We start from the raw sequence: 19,643 nt of genomic DNA on the forward strand, positions 1-19,643 counted from the left end.
TCCCCTACTTTGGTCTGGGTAAAGATAATGCATATTCTACCTACAAAGATGTCCCAAATTCCTTTACATACCAGGCACACATGATTCAAACAAATGTTACCAAGTGTGGCCATTTTCCCAATGTACGCTCAGATGAAGTAAAACTTTCAGAAGGCAGATAAACATAACTGATGGTAATTCTAGTTTACATACTACTCTTTTACCAACTAATACTCATCAACTCATCTTACCAACGCTATCTGTTCAGCATGCAATGGGGAAATGTGCAACTTTATAATTTTCTCAATAAGAAACATCCTACAATTCACACTTTATCATCTTAAATAAAAGCATCATAAAAAAAGTAATCTGAGGGTGTATATTTCAAGAAATCAATCTTTTTCATTTATCAAAGCTGAAACACTGTAATTAACATCTGTTATAAAGTTTTCATGATAAAAGTACATTTCTGGTAATAATGCAACCTACCATCTACAAATCTAAACTGGAGCAAAAGAAACAAGAATACTTATAAATTTACTCATCATAAAAAAAGGACTTTATTAAAAAGGTAAAAACCGAATATGAGAATGGAAACTTGAAAAATATTCCTATTGAGGAAATCAATAACCAAGTCATTTAATTTTTTTTTCCTTTCAGTTACATCATACCATCGCTAAATACAATTTATAGTAACTCAAAATTATAAGAAACTACCAAATTCAACACAAGAAAAATGCAAATAATGACTTGAAGCAGAACAAAACACAATGATAAAAATCAAGACCTATGAAGACCTTTACCCAAAATAATTTTGTTTCTATGACAAAACATATATTTCAATACAAACCCATTAGATATAAGATATCTAATTCCATACTGAAATATAGGCTAACTACTGTGTCAGATCAGGCAGATGAATTCCCCACTGCAATTGCCTGTACCATTAGCCTATCTGGTACTACATAATTCCCTCAAAAAGCTGTGTAAAAGCAGCTAAACAGAATGAGTGAGGGGATGGAAGAAGGTCAACAGTCCTTACGAGGTTTGGGATTCAAGAAAAGTGTTTTGTTCTTTATAAACAATTTTAGTTGGCTAAAAACCCCTTAATCATAAAAATGTCACAATTGCATTTGGCATGATGATAGGAAGAGATCCCTTTCTGATCATCAAACTTGAGAGAAAAAGGCAAAGAACATGCTACAAAATCAACCCAGTGGATCTCGGAAGTCAAGCATGAGTCTGGATAAGAGAAGACGAGGATCTATACTTCCAAATGTAAAAGTAACTATTTAAACTTGCAAATAGTCTTTTTGAACCATTAAAAACATAGTCTTCAAAAGTTAAATACAATAAAAAAAAAAACTCCTATAGATTTAATGGAGTGCCGATTACACTTAACAACACAAGGAAAAAAAAATACAAAAATATCATACTGTATGTCTAAGAACCAACTCGCTAAAATGTTGAATCAGGTTCAAATTGCCCCCAACTGGAAGCCATATCTATAATCCTGAAAGTAACATGCATGAGATGCATAGCTTGACCTGTAACTCTGACGGTTGAATTGATTGATATCAAGATGTTCAAACTTGATGCGACTGCTTTTCTGTTGAACAAGCTGACATGACTCATGTCATAGTTCATATATGACTAATCTTAGCATATTTTTAGCTTTACTATTTTTCATGTATAATTTCTTTGTTACTTTTCTATTTCTTTCTGCTTAGGGCTTCTTTGCCCGTTGGAGCCCTTGAGCTTGTATCATTCTGCTTTCCCAGTTAGGGATGTGGATTGTCTAATAATAATAATAAGAATAATAATAATAAAAATAAGAATAATAATAATAATAAAAATAAGAATAATAATAATAATAATAATAATAATAATAATAATAATAATAATAATAATACACATACATATACCAAGGCACTTCCCCCAATTTTGGGGGCCCGCCAACATCAAACAAATGAAACAAAAAACAGGACCTCTCCTCTCCAGCTGGACCAGGGACTCAACCGAGTTTGGCTGGTACTGCTAGGGTGCCACAGCCCACCCTCCCCCATTATTCACCACAGATGAAGCTTCATAACGCTCAATCCCCTACTGCTGCTACCTCCCCGGTCATCCAAGGCACTGGAAGAAGCAGCAGGGCCTACCGGAACTGCGTCACAATCGCTCGCCATTCATTCCTATTTCTAGCACGCTCTCTTGCCTCTCTCACATCTATCCTCCTATCACCAAGAGCTTTCTTCACTCCATCCATCCACCCAAACCTTGGCCTTCCTCATGTACTTCTCCCATCAACTCTTGCATTCATCACCTTCTTTAGCAGACAGCCATTTTCCATTCTCTCAACATGGCCAAACCACCTCAACGCATTCATATCCACTCTAGCTGCTAACTCACTTCTTACACCTGTTCTCACCCTTACTACTTCGTTCCTAACTCTATCTACTCGAGATACACCACCCATACTCCTTAGACACTTCATCTCAAACACATTCAATTTCTGTGTCTCCGTCACTTTCATTCCCCACAACTCCGATCCATACATCACAGTTGGTACAATCACATTCTCATACAGAACTCTCTTTACATTCATGTCCAACCTTCTATTTTTTACTACTCCCTTAACTTCCCCCAACACTTTGCATCCTTCATTCACTCTCTGACGTACATCTGCTTCCACTCCACCATTTGCTGCAATAATAATAATACTAATAATAATAATAATAATAATAATAATAATAATAAATAATAATAATAATGATAATAATAATAATAATAATAATAATAATAATAATAATAATAATAATAATAATGACAACTTCTTATTGAACTCAAGAATATGCTCATATATAATCCATTTCCAAACTTATACAGTACTGTATTATTTGCTGATTTCTAACTCCAAGTTTCACCTTGGGACTAGTGTTCTTAATACGTTGTTGTATAGTGTTATTTGTTGATTTCTAATGCTAGACTTCACATTTGGACTTGCTCTTTTTAATATTAAAATGGTCCAGCACTTTGCTGCAGTAGAGGGGCTTGAGTGTCTCAATGATGGGCTGGGCAATGGCGGTGGGGTAGTTTATCCACCCTGGCAGGCTCAACCATACCGCTAAGGCCAGTTCTGAGAGGCCAGACCAAGACTGGACCCCTATAGGCCTTCTCCTTTATTTAAGATAGGCAAAGGCTAGGAGAAGGAAAACTCCAAAATCAAACCAAACAAGACCCCAACGGCAGAGCTTCCCAGCGCCGGCGGAAGAGGGCAATGCCTGTCGGGCAGGCAACAAGGCGGGCCTTGACATAAAATGAACCCGGCAGCCCGATGCAACCAACATCGGAGAAGCCGCTTGTCTCATATATCTTGAGCCGCGGTGAAAACGGTGTGGGCCAAGTGTGTGTGCGTGGCCGTTGCAAAGCCACGACCACCCAAAACAATATACTCAGCTACTGGCATTCTGTCGTTTCCTCCACCCTTCTTCATCTCTTTCTCAGGAGGCTGATGGCTAACGACAGAACCCAATACTCGGACACGAGTGGGCGCCGACGACGATTTGGCAATTTCTAATTCTAAATTTCATGTTTTGACTTGTGCTTTTTAAATATTACGCTGTATTTGGCAATTTCTGACTCTAAAATTTCATGCTTTGGCTTATGTTCTATGGTAATTTTAAGCAGTAAAGAAATTTGAAGTCAAATTTAGTTTAAGATTTTAAGAAATTTTCAAATACCAAACACGTGGATAACAAGCATTGACTGTACTAGGAAGTCGTTGTGCATCAATGAGAAATTCTTGAACATTAGCTAAGAGTTAAAGAGAACAGATCATTAATTTTCTGATTATAATCCTCATTATTAAGTAGCTTAACCAATCCCTTGACTAAATGGATCAAGGTTCTCCAAAAACATCAGATCTTCTATCACCAACTGCAGGGATCGAGTGAATAGGATAGGATTTTTGGAAAATGGGTGAATGGCTCACAACTGAATATGTGGTTTGTAAAAGAAATCAGGTCTGACTTCTCAAGAGTCCTGAAAACTGGCTAAACTTCAGCCTCCAAGTTCTGGAAAAAATCTTTGTCAAACCAGTTATCTTGATAACAACTGAAGAGAATTCCTATTCTAAGGGACCATTCTGTTACTGATGACATGGTCTTCAATAGCTGTAACAAAATTGGAAGGCTGATGCCTAAGACCCTGGTCTGGTACACATATTTCATTAAAGACTGGTAAATGGGGGATGAGAGTGATACATTTCAAAGATCTATTACTGCCAAAGAAGACCTCTTCTGAGCATACTTCATAATGGACTCAAATGTCAAAGTTAACAGAAGGAACTTTTCAGGTCACTAAATTTATAACTAGCCTTCACACCCCTTAGGAATATAGGGCAATGGATAGTCAGCTGTAGAGGTCTATAGTCACAGAAAACTCCTTAATGACATTTTAATTAATAATGGATTGTGTCTACTTGTACAGAAATTTAATAGGTGAAAGACTAAGAGGACCAAATATTATAACAATGAGGGGTGTTGCTTACAAGAAAGGTATGCAATGGTCAACTACAAAATTTCAATAACCCAAGACTCTCTCCCAGCTTCTTGCTATGATCTCCATTCCCGATAAAGACAAGGCCCAAATGAAGTACAGTACATACATACATACATACATATACCAAGGCACTTCCCCCAATTTTGGGGGGTAGCCGACATCAACAAATGAAACAAAAACAAAAAAGGGGACCTCTACTCTCTACGTTCCTCCCAGCCTAACAAGGGACTCAACCGAGTTCAGCTGGTACTGCTAGGGTGCCACAGCCCACCCTTCCCCGTTATCCACCACAGATGTACAGTACACCACAAAAATAAGAATCAATTCATTCCCTCCTACCACCTCTTCCTAGGGACTCTGTTGCTGCTTGCACTTCCCCACTGGGACAATTGGGCATTCAAAGAGTACTTCAATAACGGTACCTCTGTATTGAATATGGCAAGTTTGGCTGTCTTGACTGTTGACTGGTAAGAAGACAAGTGTTGTTATTGTGAAGTCAACCTCTCTGTTAGAACTATCAACTTACCAAAACTAATGAAAAGGAAGGAATTATATTCATAACAAACACTCTGAATTAAAAATACTCAAAAGAACCCAATATGTAGTATCAAATACTAGCAACTAATCTTCTATTATTAACGTGCTTTTTACCCATTTGCATGCGGTAAGCACAGTTGCCTTCTTTTTGAAGGACTTTGGTTTGGCTTTATGGTAGACTGTAGTCCCGATCGGCTGCCCTGCCTTCCATCGCTTAGACCCAGATAGCGTATGTTCACGTGTTGTACTAGTCACCAGCGTCCTTCCACCCAGCAGCGAGAAATCCTGGCATGGTTAGGTTGACAGTTCGAGACGTGTGAGGTGTCTGTTATGTTTCTAGGTGTTGGAATGGCTTTGTTTACATGTGTATTAGTCTGTGACACCCATTTGCTTTAAGCAAACCTATCCATCGATTACATACATAATCTTGAGATGTCTACACGAATAGCATAGAAACACTAGCAACTAATATCTGGCTAAAAAAGACAAGACAAAAGTAAAAACAAGCTTGGAAAGGTAAAAAAAAATAACATAAGATAAAAGAGTGGTAAAATTACAATAGCCCTTGAAAAATTGATATGAAAAAGTATTGAAGAAAGTTGAGGAGTTGAACAATGAAATGCTCGGGAGGCATAGCAGCAGAGGATACAACCATATAAAGTTGGAACTTTCTTATTTTTTTCTTTTTATTGACTGGTTGTTTTGACTGGGATATTTCTATGCAAAATATTTAATAGATTTTAATAAAAGTGTATTTTTCTGAAGAATACAAACCTCAGAGTATGACTGGAATGGCTGTTTATACTTTAAACAACGTAGTAGTAGTAGTAACGAGAAGTATAACTTAAAGGTCTCAGGTTTTTAATGTTAGGAATAATACAAACCGATTATAAAATTTCTGATTGGTTCCTACACGTCATACAAACCTTCGACCTTTTAATAAGAGACTCATCCTAAGGAGGGAGGAAGTCCTTACAACAAATCTGGCTGACCCAGGAAAAGCCAATGGACTTTGGTCTTGGAGAAGAGTGAAATTAACCTCCTAACAACCTGAGCACGAAGATGTCACAGGTGTTAGATTAGGTCCCTCCCAGGAGACTAGCAGGCAATCCTGAAAGAACCTATATCCATGAGGATATTGAGTCTGAGTGCATGGTCATTTTGAGAAATGGATTACATACATTTCATCCATCCTCCCCCTTGTTTGGCAGGAAGTGGGAGATACTTCAATACAGACCTTATTTGTAAAGAAAAGTTGTTCAGTCCTGAGGGTTACCTGCACTTAGTGTCCGATCCTTATAATGAAGCGACTGCTTCACCCCAATGGGGGAAAAAGGAAGAGCATAATGGCCAGTCATTCTTCTCTCTCCTTCTAGATTTATATCACAATCATTATCTTAAGACGAGATGCTTCTTGTTCCAAGAAGGAACTAATTTGCAACACAGCCTATTGAGTTACTACTGTAGGGCAAAGGATAAACTTATCCAAGGAACTGTGGCTGTGGATAAACTCGCATAGGTAGTGGGCTGTGAAGGTTGTCTGTCGTACCAGACTTCTACGTTCACAAAAAGTGATACTGACTGGTTGTTCCTGAAGATTAAGGTTTATCTGATATCCCTGATTCCAGACACTCGGAATAGAACGATACTTCCTGAATTTCATTGGATCAGCAAAGACGAGGATATCTTATCTCTACCCTTTTGGTGCGGGGAAAGTCTTTGGTGCTCATCAGACGGACCCAAGATCTCTAACAAGTAATGCAATGTCCTCCTAGGACAGTCATTCTGTACCCTAGTAACATGAGATTGGAGTTGTGTTGGGCTAGAAGCTAGCTCTTGGATACAAACTCTGGACAAGGGATAGGAAGGCCTCCCTTCATTGAGAATGATCTGTGACATGCAGTATGCTCATCGTAATGCCTAGGCTGGGGCTTGAGTAGTTTAGGGGTCAGCTCCTGACATTCGGGCTTGAGTTCCTGTAGAGGAGAGACCATTTGTGGCTACTTTCGAGTCCAAGCTGGTCCTCTGAAGGCAAAGCTTTTCAGCTTGAAGTATATTTGAAGGTTACACGACAGCCTTTTCCAGCTGAGAATGAAACTGACTTCCTTGCCAAAGGAAGATGAGGAGAACCGCAATTCATTACCTAGCAAAAAAAAAAAAAAAAACTTCTTTAATGCCACTAGTAGTAGGGTAGTTCTATCAGTATGTATAGTAGAATCAACAAAACCGAATGCTACACAGTGTGTGGCAATCAGCGGCTGTCAATGTAACCTGAAACCAAACTCATCCACCAACTGAGATCAATGTCAGGTAACCATTCGTAGAGTCTAAGGTATCCAGAGAACCTAATGGGTTGGAAGGTGACCCAAACACTGCTGACTTCCATGGAATAGGAGAGCAGCTTATTGGTAGATGTTCCAAAACTGAAATTCTGAATAAATTGGGAGGCAAATGATGACAATACCCTGAAAGTAAGAAACCTTTCCAACTTGCATGGAAGTAAGGGTTCAATAATTTTACTCCGTACCCCGGGTGATTGAGCGTATTTGTCCGAACCTTTCTTTGGTTGGAATGGATCTTGTATACAACTCTAGGATACTTGCTTGTCCAATAGTAAAATGTCTGTGAAACAGATTGTGGACTTATGTCACAGGTAAAGGTGATGTTTTTCAGTGCTAGTGGCTGACTTCCAAAAGCTATTGGGAAAATAGCAAAAGCATTGCTTGGACATCCAGTAGGTTGAAAGCAGTATTTTTATTTTCGTGAACTACTTCCCTGTACTCCAAGCGGGTGCCATCATCCATGGATTCGTCAGAGAAGGGCAGGAACCCTAGTGGTGATTTTCAAGTGGAATTTACACGGAGGAAATCATCTATCAGCCACTTCTTCACCCCGCTACTGAAAACAGAAGAAAGGGAAGTTGTTGGCTGCTCCCCAGTGAGGGTTTCAACAATCCCAGAGAAATCACTGGTGTGGGAATCTGGTACACAGAAACCACAATGACAAAGGAAGTTACAGAGGTCATTGTATCGTCCAGTCGGAAGACCTTGGCCGTGCATATGCAACTGCCCTCTTCTCCATTTGCTGACATGAATGTTTAACGAGTTATCAGCACAGTCTGGTCCTTATTGCTGCCTGGCCATGTGACTGGGTTACCAAAAGGATGCAATTTTCCAGTCAAGGTAAAAGAGGGTTAACTGTCTGCCATGGAGCATTGCCTTCTGGAGAGAAACAAGATAAACCACTAGCTAGGATAACCCGAGGAGAGACCGAATTGGGTAGTTATCAGAAAGGTGAGTGTGAATGCTTGAGGCAGAAGGGAGTCTGAAGCTTTGGTTTTGAACTGAAAATCAAAATACATAAGATGTGAAGGAGATTAATGGACCAAAGGAAAGGTATCTAGGTGTACGCATCCTTCAAGTTCACTGAACGCAAGAAATCTTTCCTTCTAGCAAACTGTACAGTACCTGCTGTTCTTTAATGACAGACTATACAATACTTGCCATTCCTCTGATGGCAGATCGTACAGTACTTGTCATCTTCCTTTTGAAATGGAAAGGTTGGTTACAAGTACTTATTCAAATTTTCCATGGAAGAGTTGACCGTAAGGACCTGGAGAAACGTTAGGAAGACTTTGAGTGAGTTTCTCTCCCTTGTGTTTCTTGAGGATCAATTTTTCCATAATGGTATCAATAGTTGAATGGTGTACTGTATAGTCAAATCAGTGGTAGGGGAATAAGCTGATTAAAAAGTCTTACTTGCAAACTAAAATGCAACTAAAAATATGATGTTGCTAACCTATTTCTCTATCAATCTCCTTTCATCATATGGAGTATACTGTATGTATATAACATACAGTATTTTATCAACAGTTAAATGAATACCAAAAACAAAGGCTGTAATCCGCAACAAAAATTATTTTCTCATTAATTATAATAGTTATCCACTCGATCCCCTAATAATAAAGCCATCAAAAGTGAACCATTCCATCAAATTAAAATCTATATGAAAATTTGGATTAACTGGGAATATCATTATATGAGATGGAAGAAAGGAATGAAGACAAAGACCTTGCTTAGATGGGGTCCACCCAAACAAAAACTGCACATGACAAAAGACAGGAGAGATCTCAATTTATGTCAGACCTCAAAATGGTAAAACCTGACACAAATATTATGAAGATTCCCGACACAATTAACCTAAACATAACTATAAAGAGGAAAGGCAGTGTAAAGTTTCAACAGAATTCCTAGGTTAAATGAATTTTCACAAGTTCCCCATATTTCTTATACAAACTTTCAAATAAGAGCATAAATTAATAGCTTATCAATTCTTTAGTAATCTGAGTTTTAATATCTACTTCCTTCTACAGTCATGCAGAACCTACAAAAATTAATGCTTGCACACATTTCCCATACTCCCTCAAAAGATATTCAGAGCAACAAGTATCTACAGTAGCTTATCAAACATGCTTCCAACAATTCTCTTACCCCCTGAATAACATCATAATCACTCTCTTTGTTAGCATACACTGATGAGCTCGCAATAGCAAGAGCCACATTCTGGTGGATGTGCGATGAACCTCCTTCATCATCATTAATGGAAGATATCATGTAGCGATCTGGAAGTGAGAAATCTAATCATATAAAAATACTCATTAAATCTGAGAGAAGTTATACAAATTTCATTGAATTATTAATTACTAACAAAGGAATATTTCCAAAATATGATACATCTGTACCAAATATACATAATAAATATTAATACCTGTAGCTTGAATGAAGCAAAGAAGACTTTTTAAAACTATCTACTGTACGTCCTAAGGAACATATAACTACGTACTTTTATTTGAAGCAAAACTGTGAAGTTGTGGCAGAGTATCAATGACTATGTTGATCAATGGTAAATACAATGCTGCGACACGTGAGCGTACTTCTGGCTCTGTGAACCGGTCATCTGTATCATGACTGGTGAGAATATTTCTTACTGTATTGACAGCTCTGGCATTAATACTAGGATTGCTGTTGGATATAAGGAAAAATTAATTAATAAGATGAAGTAAAATTGGAGGGCTGTATCTTTACACAAATGCATATAAAGATAAATTTCACATCATACATTACAAAAAAATATATCATCTTGCCTTTTGAACAGGCATATAAAGTATAATAGATACTGTATAACATATGGAAAAAATTTCAGAAATATCTTCAAATGTTATGTAGTGAGATATGTAACTTATGATAATAAACACACAAATTACAGAGAAAACCATAAGTAATTACTTTATATCCAAAGCTGTTGCAAGGTCTGAAAGGATTAGACCCACAAGAAAATGCTGCTGTCGGAATGAATTTGAAAGTGTGGTGAAGGCACTTCTGTTGCCCCCGACAACAGTAGAAATAAACGATGACTGACTTGTGGTTGAACCAATCTGGAAAATAATTATAAAATGATATATTTGGAATGATTTGTATTTTTCCTAACTATATAAACCTCGAGCTCTTTACAGTGGAGATATATTTTGACGGTAGCTGAAACCAACCGTTAAACCTCATGCAAGATGTAACTACTCTCCGCTAATTAGCGGGGTTAGACCAACCATCCCACTCAAATCTGCACTAGTAACAAACTGTTACTTCAGGGGGAAGGTGATGGTGGCACCAGTATGTGTCAAGAGCTCCAAGTCCTGTATTTACAAAAAACGGAAATTATTCCAAATTTGTAATTTGTTCTGGCAACATATACAAACCCTTATGCTCTTTACAGAGGAGACTAACTCCATGGTGTGTGAAACCCCAAAACCAAGTGGCTGGTGACAGTCCCGGGGGGACACTTGGTGCATCCCACAAGCTTTTAAAGGACACCATGACACCTCGTCATCCTTGCAGGATGATGGCCTGGGCAATCCCTGCTAGGTGTAGAATTTAGCAATGTAACTTGACCAGGTAGACATTGCCCGACTCCACCTCTCGGAGAATGGGGACATGAATATATAAACATACACAAGGGACAATGGTACCCACCTGCAGTCAAAGGTCAGTTTGCAGAGTTCCTCAGATGCTGGACCCCAAGAGAGGGGTGGATGAAATAGAAATGGCCAGTCACTCACACATTCATCCTTGACTTACTCGCAGGTAACATCTGTCTTCAACAAACTGCTACTTGTTATAAAAGGGAGCTAAGGTGTTATTGACCAGGTTTTATGCAGCCACAACAGGTCCTAATGTGAATTTATCCAGGTTCCTGTGGGTTATGTCTTGCAGGTAGTGGGCGGTGAACGTTGTTTCCCGTTTTTACACCACCACTTGCAGTACCTGTGTCACAGAGCAATTCTTTTTGAATGAATGATTTGAAGTTCTCTGGCATCCTGACATTGAAGGTCATTAACGCTGATATCGTTTATTATTAATAAAGACTAAAAGACTATCAAACTAAAACCAGAAAAGTAGATGTCATAAAAGTTAAATAGCATTCAGAAGACCTGCTTCTGGAATGAATTTAAAAATGCCACTAGCATTGTGCAACATCATGTCCAAGGATCTTGGCAAGGATGATCCTGACATCCTCCCATCGAGCCTCGAACAGATATCTATTTCTTTCTGCGCTATAAGTAGGGCATTCAATCAACAAATGCCCCACTGTCAAGGGTATCAAACAGTTGTCGCAATATGGTTGGTGTTGGCCAGCCAGCAGAAATTCATGCTGACACCCCTGACGTCATGAGCATGGGAGTGAGGCACTGTAATGGCGACCAGAAGGTGAGGAGCCAGGTTGAATGGCTCTTTCAATTACCAGTCTAATCCAGGAAGATATAATTCTTTGTGACCTTTTTCTTGATATTCCAAATGCTCACAAAGAGCCTGCTAATCTGAGGGTGGGCTCTGAAAGGTCTTTTAGGTATTTCCTCAGTGCCCTCACAGGGGAGAGTAACAGTTGGTCTGGGTCATCTGATACAGAACAGAAATTCAATCTGGAAGGGCCCGAATCTAGGATCTGCTAAAGGGACGGAACCAAGTGTCACTTGTCCCTATCCCCATCCCAATGAATGGGCGATGTCACAGGAAAGACTATATAGCTCGTTGACTCTCTGGGCAGAGACCAGGGCTAGCAGAAACGCTATCTTCAGGGTAAAATCACGATCTGATGCTTGACAAAGAGGTTTGTATGGTAGTACTTTCAATACATTCCAAGGAAGTGGTCTGACTTCCGACTGAGGGCAGGTGTGCTCCAAACTCCACGAGGAGAGACAATTCTGTCGAGGAGGAAAAGTTAACTCCGTTCAGTTTAAAAACAAAGCTTAAGGCTGAACAATAGCCTTTCACAGCCGAACCTGGACAACGTTTTTCCTCTCTGAGGTATGACAAAAAACTGCACTATCGATGTGATAGTGGTACAAAGGAGTGATGTCCTGTCCACAACACCAATCACAAAAGACGGACCACTTTGCCTGATATACCCCTCTGATGGTCCAGCACTTTGCTGCAGTAGAGGGGCTTGAGTGTCTCAATGATGGGCTGGGCAATGGCGGTGGGGTAGTTTATCCACCCTGGCAGGCTCAACCATACCGCTAAGGCCAGTTCTGAGAGACCAGACCAAGACTGGACCCCTATAGGCCTTCTCCTTTATTTAAGATAGGCAAAGGCTAGGAGAAGGAAAACTCCAAAATCAAACCAAACCAAACCAAACAAGACCCCAACGGTGGAGCTTCCCAGCGCCGGCGGAAGAGGGAAATGCCTTTCGGGCAGGCAACAAGGCGGGCCTTGACATAACAAGAACCCGGCAGCCCGATGCAACCAACATCGGAGAAGCCGCCTGTCTCATATGTCTTGAGCCGCGGTGAAAACGATGTGGGTCAAGTGTGTGTGCGTGGCCGTTGCAAAGCCACGACCACCCAAAACAATATACCCAGTTACTGGCATTCTGTCGTTTCCTCCACCCTTCTTCTGATAGGAGGCTGATGGCTAACGACAGAACCCAATACTCGGACACGAGTGGGCGCCAACGACGACGACGACTGCGGCAGATGACTCATGAAGGTATCCTGCTATTCTCTTTGCAACCGGTCTCAAAAACCCTTATTTTGCAAGGAGTTGTGGGATAACCTCCAAGCATTAGGACAAAACGATGTAATCTTCAAATGTGAAGTAGATTAGGAAGTGGAAGGAGCATTTTCAGTGCCTCTAGGAGCAGATGCACAAGGTCCAGAAACCATTCTGCATGTTGCCACAGCAGAACCACCAGGGTCCTCGAGAGATCTTCCAATGACCTGACTTTACTTGGACATCTCCTTAATAGGCAGAAAGGAGGGGAACGCATAGAAAATCTATTCAGTTCCATGCATGTTAGAGGGCATCTTGTTTGGACTGCTTGGGGATCTAGTACAGGAGAGCAGTACACCATAAGTTTCTAGTTTAGAGATGTCACAAATAAGTCAATTGTCAATATCCCCCAACAAAGTCAAAACTTTGTTGGCTATCTATTTTAAAAACCATTTGGAGCCTACTATGTGAGTCCTCCAGCTCAGATTGTCTGCCAGCACATTCTTCTTGCCCTGGATGATATAGGCTGATAGGGCTACCGAGTTATCTTCCATCCATTCGAGGATTTCCACAGCTAGCTGGCAGAGGTGCAGTTGTAGTGCCTCCTTGTTTGTTTATACATAATACCACCATAGTGCTGTCGCTCATCAGCACTACTGGATGTCCTAAAAGGAGCTGATGGAATTGCTCGAGAGCTAGAAAGTGCCCTTATTTCCCGGAGAGAGAATATCTACTCCCCTGAGCAGATTGGTGTCTGACACCCACCAACTCAGGTCTTTCTGCTACAATGGCCTTACTGGCACCTGTGTGTTAGGTGGGCCGAGGGGCCGAGACCAAAAGGTTTTTCCCTGCCACTATAGAGCGCGAATGCGTAGACGACCATTGGGAACCAACTTCTCCAAAGAGGTTAGGTGTCCCAGAAGTCTTTGCTAAATAACTGCTGGCAAGTTGTCCTACAAAAGAAAAGGGTGAGCTACCCTTATCATACTCCCTAGTCATTCCTTGGACGGGGAAGATCTTCATCCCTAAATATACCATCTCTTGTGAAGGTTGCAGGGACGACGTCTTATAATTTACCACGATCGCCAGATCCTGGCAAAAGGCGAGAAGCCTGTATCGATGGAGGAGAAGGATCTCCCTCAAGTCTGCTAGAACTAGCCAATCATCTAGGTAACTTAGGAGATCAATGTCATTCTTGTGATCCCAGGTGGACACTAGGATGACGATCAGAGTGAACACCCAAGGTGCTATGGACAGGCCAAAGCACAGCACTTTGAACTAGTATGTCTACCTGCTTAATGTGAACCTCAGGTACTTCCTTGAGGATGGATGAACGGGGATCTGGAAGTACACATCCATGAATTCTAATAATAACATGAAGTCTTCTGGTCTGACAGCCTGCCTGACCGACTAGGCCATCTCTATCTGGAACGGAATTTGTAGGACAAACTCGTTTATGGCCGAGACATCGCTGACCGGTTTCCAGCCTCCCAGATGCCTTTTCTACAAGAAATAGCTGACTGTAGAAGCCTGGAGACCCATCTAGGACTTCTTGGAGAACGTCCTTCTTTAGCATGGTCTGGACTTCGGGCCAAAGGGCCCGTTCCTTTGTGGATCCCTTTGCTTAGAAATTTATCATCATCAGATGGAGGGTCAGAGGAGAGTAAGAGAGCATGAATGGGACGATGTATCCCTCTCTGAGCATGGAGACCAACTAAGGTTTGGCCCCATGGAGCATCCACCTCAGCCATTAAAATAACAAGTGACCTAGATTGCACGCTAACTTTCGTCAAGCAGAGGAGTTCGCCCACCCACTATGCTAGTATTTGGTGAAAAGGTGCACAACAGTGCATAAGACTCCCTTACGAGACTTGAGTCTGTGCCCGCACTCAACTGGAATAGACCTACATACTCTTGTACAACCTGCCTCCCACAGAAGCCTAGCGAGTAGCGTTATGCGCTCCTACAAGAGGAGGCATTCACTTGTACAAGGCTAGTAAGGCTGCGGGAGACGGGTTGTATCAGCAACCTACCAGGGAAGAAAATAGTTTCCCCTTCTGAATTATGGGAAACTCGGATGGGCTCTGGGCTACCTGGTCAGCCAACTACCCAGTACGGTAGCCAGGAACATCCCAGGATTGTCTCTGCTGCTCCACCCCAAAGGGTTGGCAAGTTCAATTGAGAGGAAAAAGGAACCTTGACTCTCAAGCAAAAGGTCAATTCTCATCGGGTGCGCCCGAAGGGCCGATAGATTGCCTAGCATATAAATATCTCAAGTCAATTGCTGTCAGGTCATGCATTCAGTTGCAAACAATTGTTTTGGGGGGGGGATCCTGTCCTCTTAACTGCCTTCAATCCAATGGGAGTTGGTCGTGTATGTTTGTTTACGCATCGGTAACACCAGAGTAGCCAATGCACTCTAAGAGGAGATGGTATTACAGCGAATCTCCTTAGCAATCGAGCAAGAGTCCGGTCACTAACAACTGATCGCAAGCAACTATTTCTAAAAGGCAATATTGAGACATATCTTCAATTCAGTCAGACAGGTAGTTGTATGCATGAATCCAGCTGCAAAACAGTAACTCAGACTGCCAATCCTTTAGCAGATCAATTTCTTCCAATCTCATGACAGGAATGCCGATGCGGGACAAACGTAAGGGCACAGCCGGAATGATTCAATGAGTCCTGAACTCCATTGTGAATATTGATCGATGTTCTCCAATCGAGTACCGGACGCAACAAATTATTCGAGCTGTGCCCGTATGTTTGTCCCACATTGGCATTGCGGGACAAACATACGGGCACAGACTGAATGTTTCCTTGCGTCCGGAACTCGATTGGAGAACACTGATCAACGTTTGCAATCGAGACCTCCTTCTTCCAATGACAAGATCCCTTAGAAATGTAGAATTCGTTTTGTATTTCTCCATTTTCGAGAAACTGCAAAACTGGCATAAGTTCCGAATGTTCCCTCCCAGGAAACAGAATAGCTTATGCGAAGTTTCGTTCGGAGTCCAAGTATTTTTAATACTTACGCGGCCGATCCGAATGTTAGGGACTGGAATGAAGGAAGAGTCTACCTAAGGGTAGACTACCTATGTCTGGTTACGGGAAGGTAGGAGGGTAATGCATAACCTGACTTTCCAAGGAATACAACCATCAAACAATGATTTATTAGAACCGTATTCCAATTGTATAATATAAAATAGTCTTTGTTACCTCCCCTGGGTGTGCATCAACTCGTGAGATTAACACATGCAATTGGCGAAGTGAATTGCTTTTGTCGGCAGTAATAGATTGCTTGCGGAATGTGGTAGTGTGCAAATGTAACTTCTTTACCTACAGGTAAGTGTTCGAAAACGGGCCTAAGCCTCATGAACACGTTTCCGTATATGAGCACCCTCAAGGGGCTTGTGGAGTCACATGCAGGAATAATGTGTGCGACAAATCGCAATATTACTACCCACAAAAAGTACATGCAGCTAGCGCAGCGATCAAAACTACGTTGGTATGAAGTGTTTAACCTACCCACCTTGTGGGCAGGACAAATGTCCCCATAAGTGAAAACTTCCTTACTATCATTCGTAAACATAAGTAGAAGCTGACACTATCCACTCAGGACTCGATGCTTGCAAAAATAACTTTGCAAGGGTATGTCTCACTAGCCCATTGTGTGCGTGCTCCTGAGAGCTCTTCATTCCGTAGGGAAAACAAGCCAAGGATAGTAACCCTGAAGGATTACATTTCATGTAACTCTGCACCTACCCAGACTTTTGTACCCTGGGGGCACAATGATGGCATGCAGCAGCGGCAAACAGATGGCAGTAAGCCCTATTTACAGCATTAACCACTGGGAGTTTTGTCTTGGGCAAGCGAGTGTGTGCCACCGTAGGGGCTCGTATCAGCCTCTTACTATGGGGTGTTAGCGAACGCCTGTAGTTGTGTAACCTCCTCTGGGAAGAGTTTGCCTGCACACCTTGCTATGCTTAATGTCAGGTGGACTCTCCTCCCATAGAGAAGCGTAGTACCGCATGTAAGGGAGAACACAAACACTAGTCCAATTCCCAAAGAAGGTTAGCAAGTCAGGACTAATAAACTAGTTGTTTGTTAAGGCTCATGAGCAAGCGCTAAGAAGCACCAGCGAATGCTGGCGTGTGTTAGCGATCGATGGCGCGGAAAGAGTTTTGATTCACTTGTAAGGATGAATACAAATAATGAGTAAGTGGGGGCTACCTAAGTAGTGCACACTTGAGGCAACATAAAGATGAAGCTTTGAGTAGAGAATCGCAATGGTTACTAAGGCGAGCACCCTGGGTTGTTTGCAGACTTTCATCAGGCAGAAGAGCTCCCCCATCTGCCTCACTAGATCCTAGTGGATGGGCGCAAAACACTGCACATGACTCAAGTCTTTGCAAAGTACTCATGCATGTCCTACTCCCCACAGGGGGTTGGCGATAAGCCTTATGTTCTACGGTTGCAAGGGGATGAAAAAGGCTGTGCTGAACTTGAAGACTAGGAGATTGAAACCATGAGGCACAGGTCCCAAATGGCCTGGCTTCGCAAAGCTCTAAGAGCTTTGTTGTGCAACCGTGCATGATGTATGTCATAACCCCAAAGAGTTATCACTTATGAGACTTGTCGATGTGAAAGGCAGGAACTGCAAGCAGTCGCCTACCTCCGTCACCACAAAGCTCCAAATAGCAGGAGCGGGGAACGGACGAATCCAATCCCCTTTGGAGGAATCCGAGGAGAAACCAGTCAGGTGAAGGTCATCTCTCCCTCGACCGGGAAGGGTGACCAATCCTTGTTACTGCTGTCAGAAATTCTTCTTGCGAGCAGGAAAATTGCTGAACAGTGGCTGGTGGAGGGTAACTTTCCCTTAAAAGGGAAAGTTGCCCAATGCCTGGAGGAGGTTAACCCTTTCTCGGAAGTGAAAGTTGCCCAACACCTAGAGGCACACTTCCAAGCAGCACACTCGGCTTTTCGACAACGAGCTGAGCCCAAGTTAAGGTCAGCATCAAGATTTGCTTTTGAAACATGGCCGAATCTAGTTTCTGGGTTCACCCCGAAGGGATCCCCCCCGACTAGAAACCCCGAGAAGAACCAGTCTGCTACTACTCTTGTCCCTATGCTGGAGCCACAGGAATGAAGGTGAGCAGAAGTAGAGTGCTGCAATTGAGTAACACCATCGAAAACCATTCCAGAGCAGGAAGACTCAAAAGCCCCACAGAAGGTAGGAGTTACTGTAAGCGGCAACGGAAGAGTTCCCCAGGTGGTGGGCACCATTGCTTCGCTAAGGGAAGAGACAGAGCCCACACCTAGGGGAAGTCCGAGGTCACAGTCTTTAAAGAAAATAACTTTTTTAAGCTTTTAACCCAGTTGCTTTCAATCATAAGCCAGGTAAAAGGTTTCGACGAGAGAGCAAGACTAAATCTTTACTCTACCGTGCTCAAATGGAAAGTGACAGTTTATTACTAGTGCAGGTTTGAGCAGGGTGGTTGGTCTACCCCAGCTACCTTCCTCTACCGACTAGCGGAGGGTAGTTACACCTCGCAAAAGCTTCAACAGCTAGTTTCAGCTATCGCCGACATATACGTCAACTGTAAAGAGCGTAAAGGTTTGTATATAATGCCGGAACAAATTATCATTGTTATCAACTGTGCATTCTCACATCTACACAATTAACTGAAATCTATCTATCTATCTACCAAGGCACTTCCCCCAATTTTGTGGAGTAGCCGACATCAATAAAAAAGAAATAAAAGGGGACCTTTGCTCTCTACACTCCTTCCAGCCTGACGAGGAACTCAACCGAGTTCGGCTGGTACTGCTAGGGTGCCACAGCCCACCCTTCCACATTATCCACCACAGATGAAGCTTCATAAGCTCAATCCCCTACAGCTGCTACCTCCGTGGTCATCCAAGGCGACTGGAGGAAGCAGCAAGGCCTACCAGAACTGTGTCATAATCGCTCGCCATTCATTCGTATTTCTAGCATGCTACCTTGCCTCTCTCACATCTATCCTCCTATCACCCAGAGCTTTCTTCACTCCATCCATTAACCCAAACCTTGGCCTTCCTCTTGTACTTAACCCACAACCTCTTGCATTCATCACTTTCTTTTGCTGACAGCCATTTTCCATTCTCTAAACATGGCCTAGCCACCTCAACACATTCATATCCACTCTAGCTGCTAAATCATTTCTTACACCCGTTATCACCCTCACTACTTTATTCCTAACCCTATCTACAAGAGATACACCAGCCATACTCCTAAGACACTTCATCCCAAACACATTCAATTTCATTCTCTCCGTCACTTTCATTCCCCACAACTCAAATCCATACGTCACAGTTGGTACAATCACTTTCTCATACAGAACTCTCTTTATATTCATGCCTAACCCTCTTTTCTTTACCAGTCCCTTCACTGCCCCCAACACTTTGCATCCTTCATTCACTCTCTGATGTACATCTACTTCCACTCCACCATTTGCTGCAACAACAGACCCCAAGTACTTAAAC

General features: G+C 41.9%; 1 protein-coding gene across 14 annotated transcripts in view; it reads right to left on the reverse strand.

Moving 5' to 3' along the window:
• Positions 1 to 19,643, reverse strand: part of Zir (Zizimin-related) — a 326,985-nt gene that overhangs the window by 115,294 nt on the left and 192,048 nt on the right. For all 14 annotated transcript variants that reach the window (XR_011039375.1, XR_011039379.1, XR_011039374.1 and 11 more), the window contains 3 exons: positions 10,362 to 10,510; positions 9,919 to 10,097; positions 9,567 to 9,697 (listed from right to left, as the gene is read on the reverse strand). Coding sequence is in view for 4 of the 14 variants with exons in the window: in XM_068345898.1 (XP_068201999.1) it covers positions 9,567 to 9,697; positions 9,919 to 10,097; positions 10,362 to 10,510 (459 nt within the window). In the remaining 10 variants the exon portion in view is untranslated. The remainder of the gene's footprint in view (positions 1 to 9,566; positions 9,698 to 9,918; positions 10,098 to 10,361; positions 10,511 to 19,643) is intronic.

Source organism: Palaemon carinicauda, chromosome 22, assembly GCF_036898095.1.
Source record: "Palaemon carinicauda isolate YSFRI2023 chromosome 22, ASM3689809v2, whole genome shotgun sequence".
NCBI classification, from domain to species: Eukaryota; Metazoa; Arthropoda; class Malacostraca; order Decapoda; family Palaemonidae; genus Palaemon; species Palaemon carinicauda.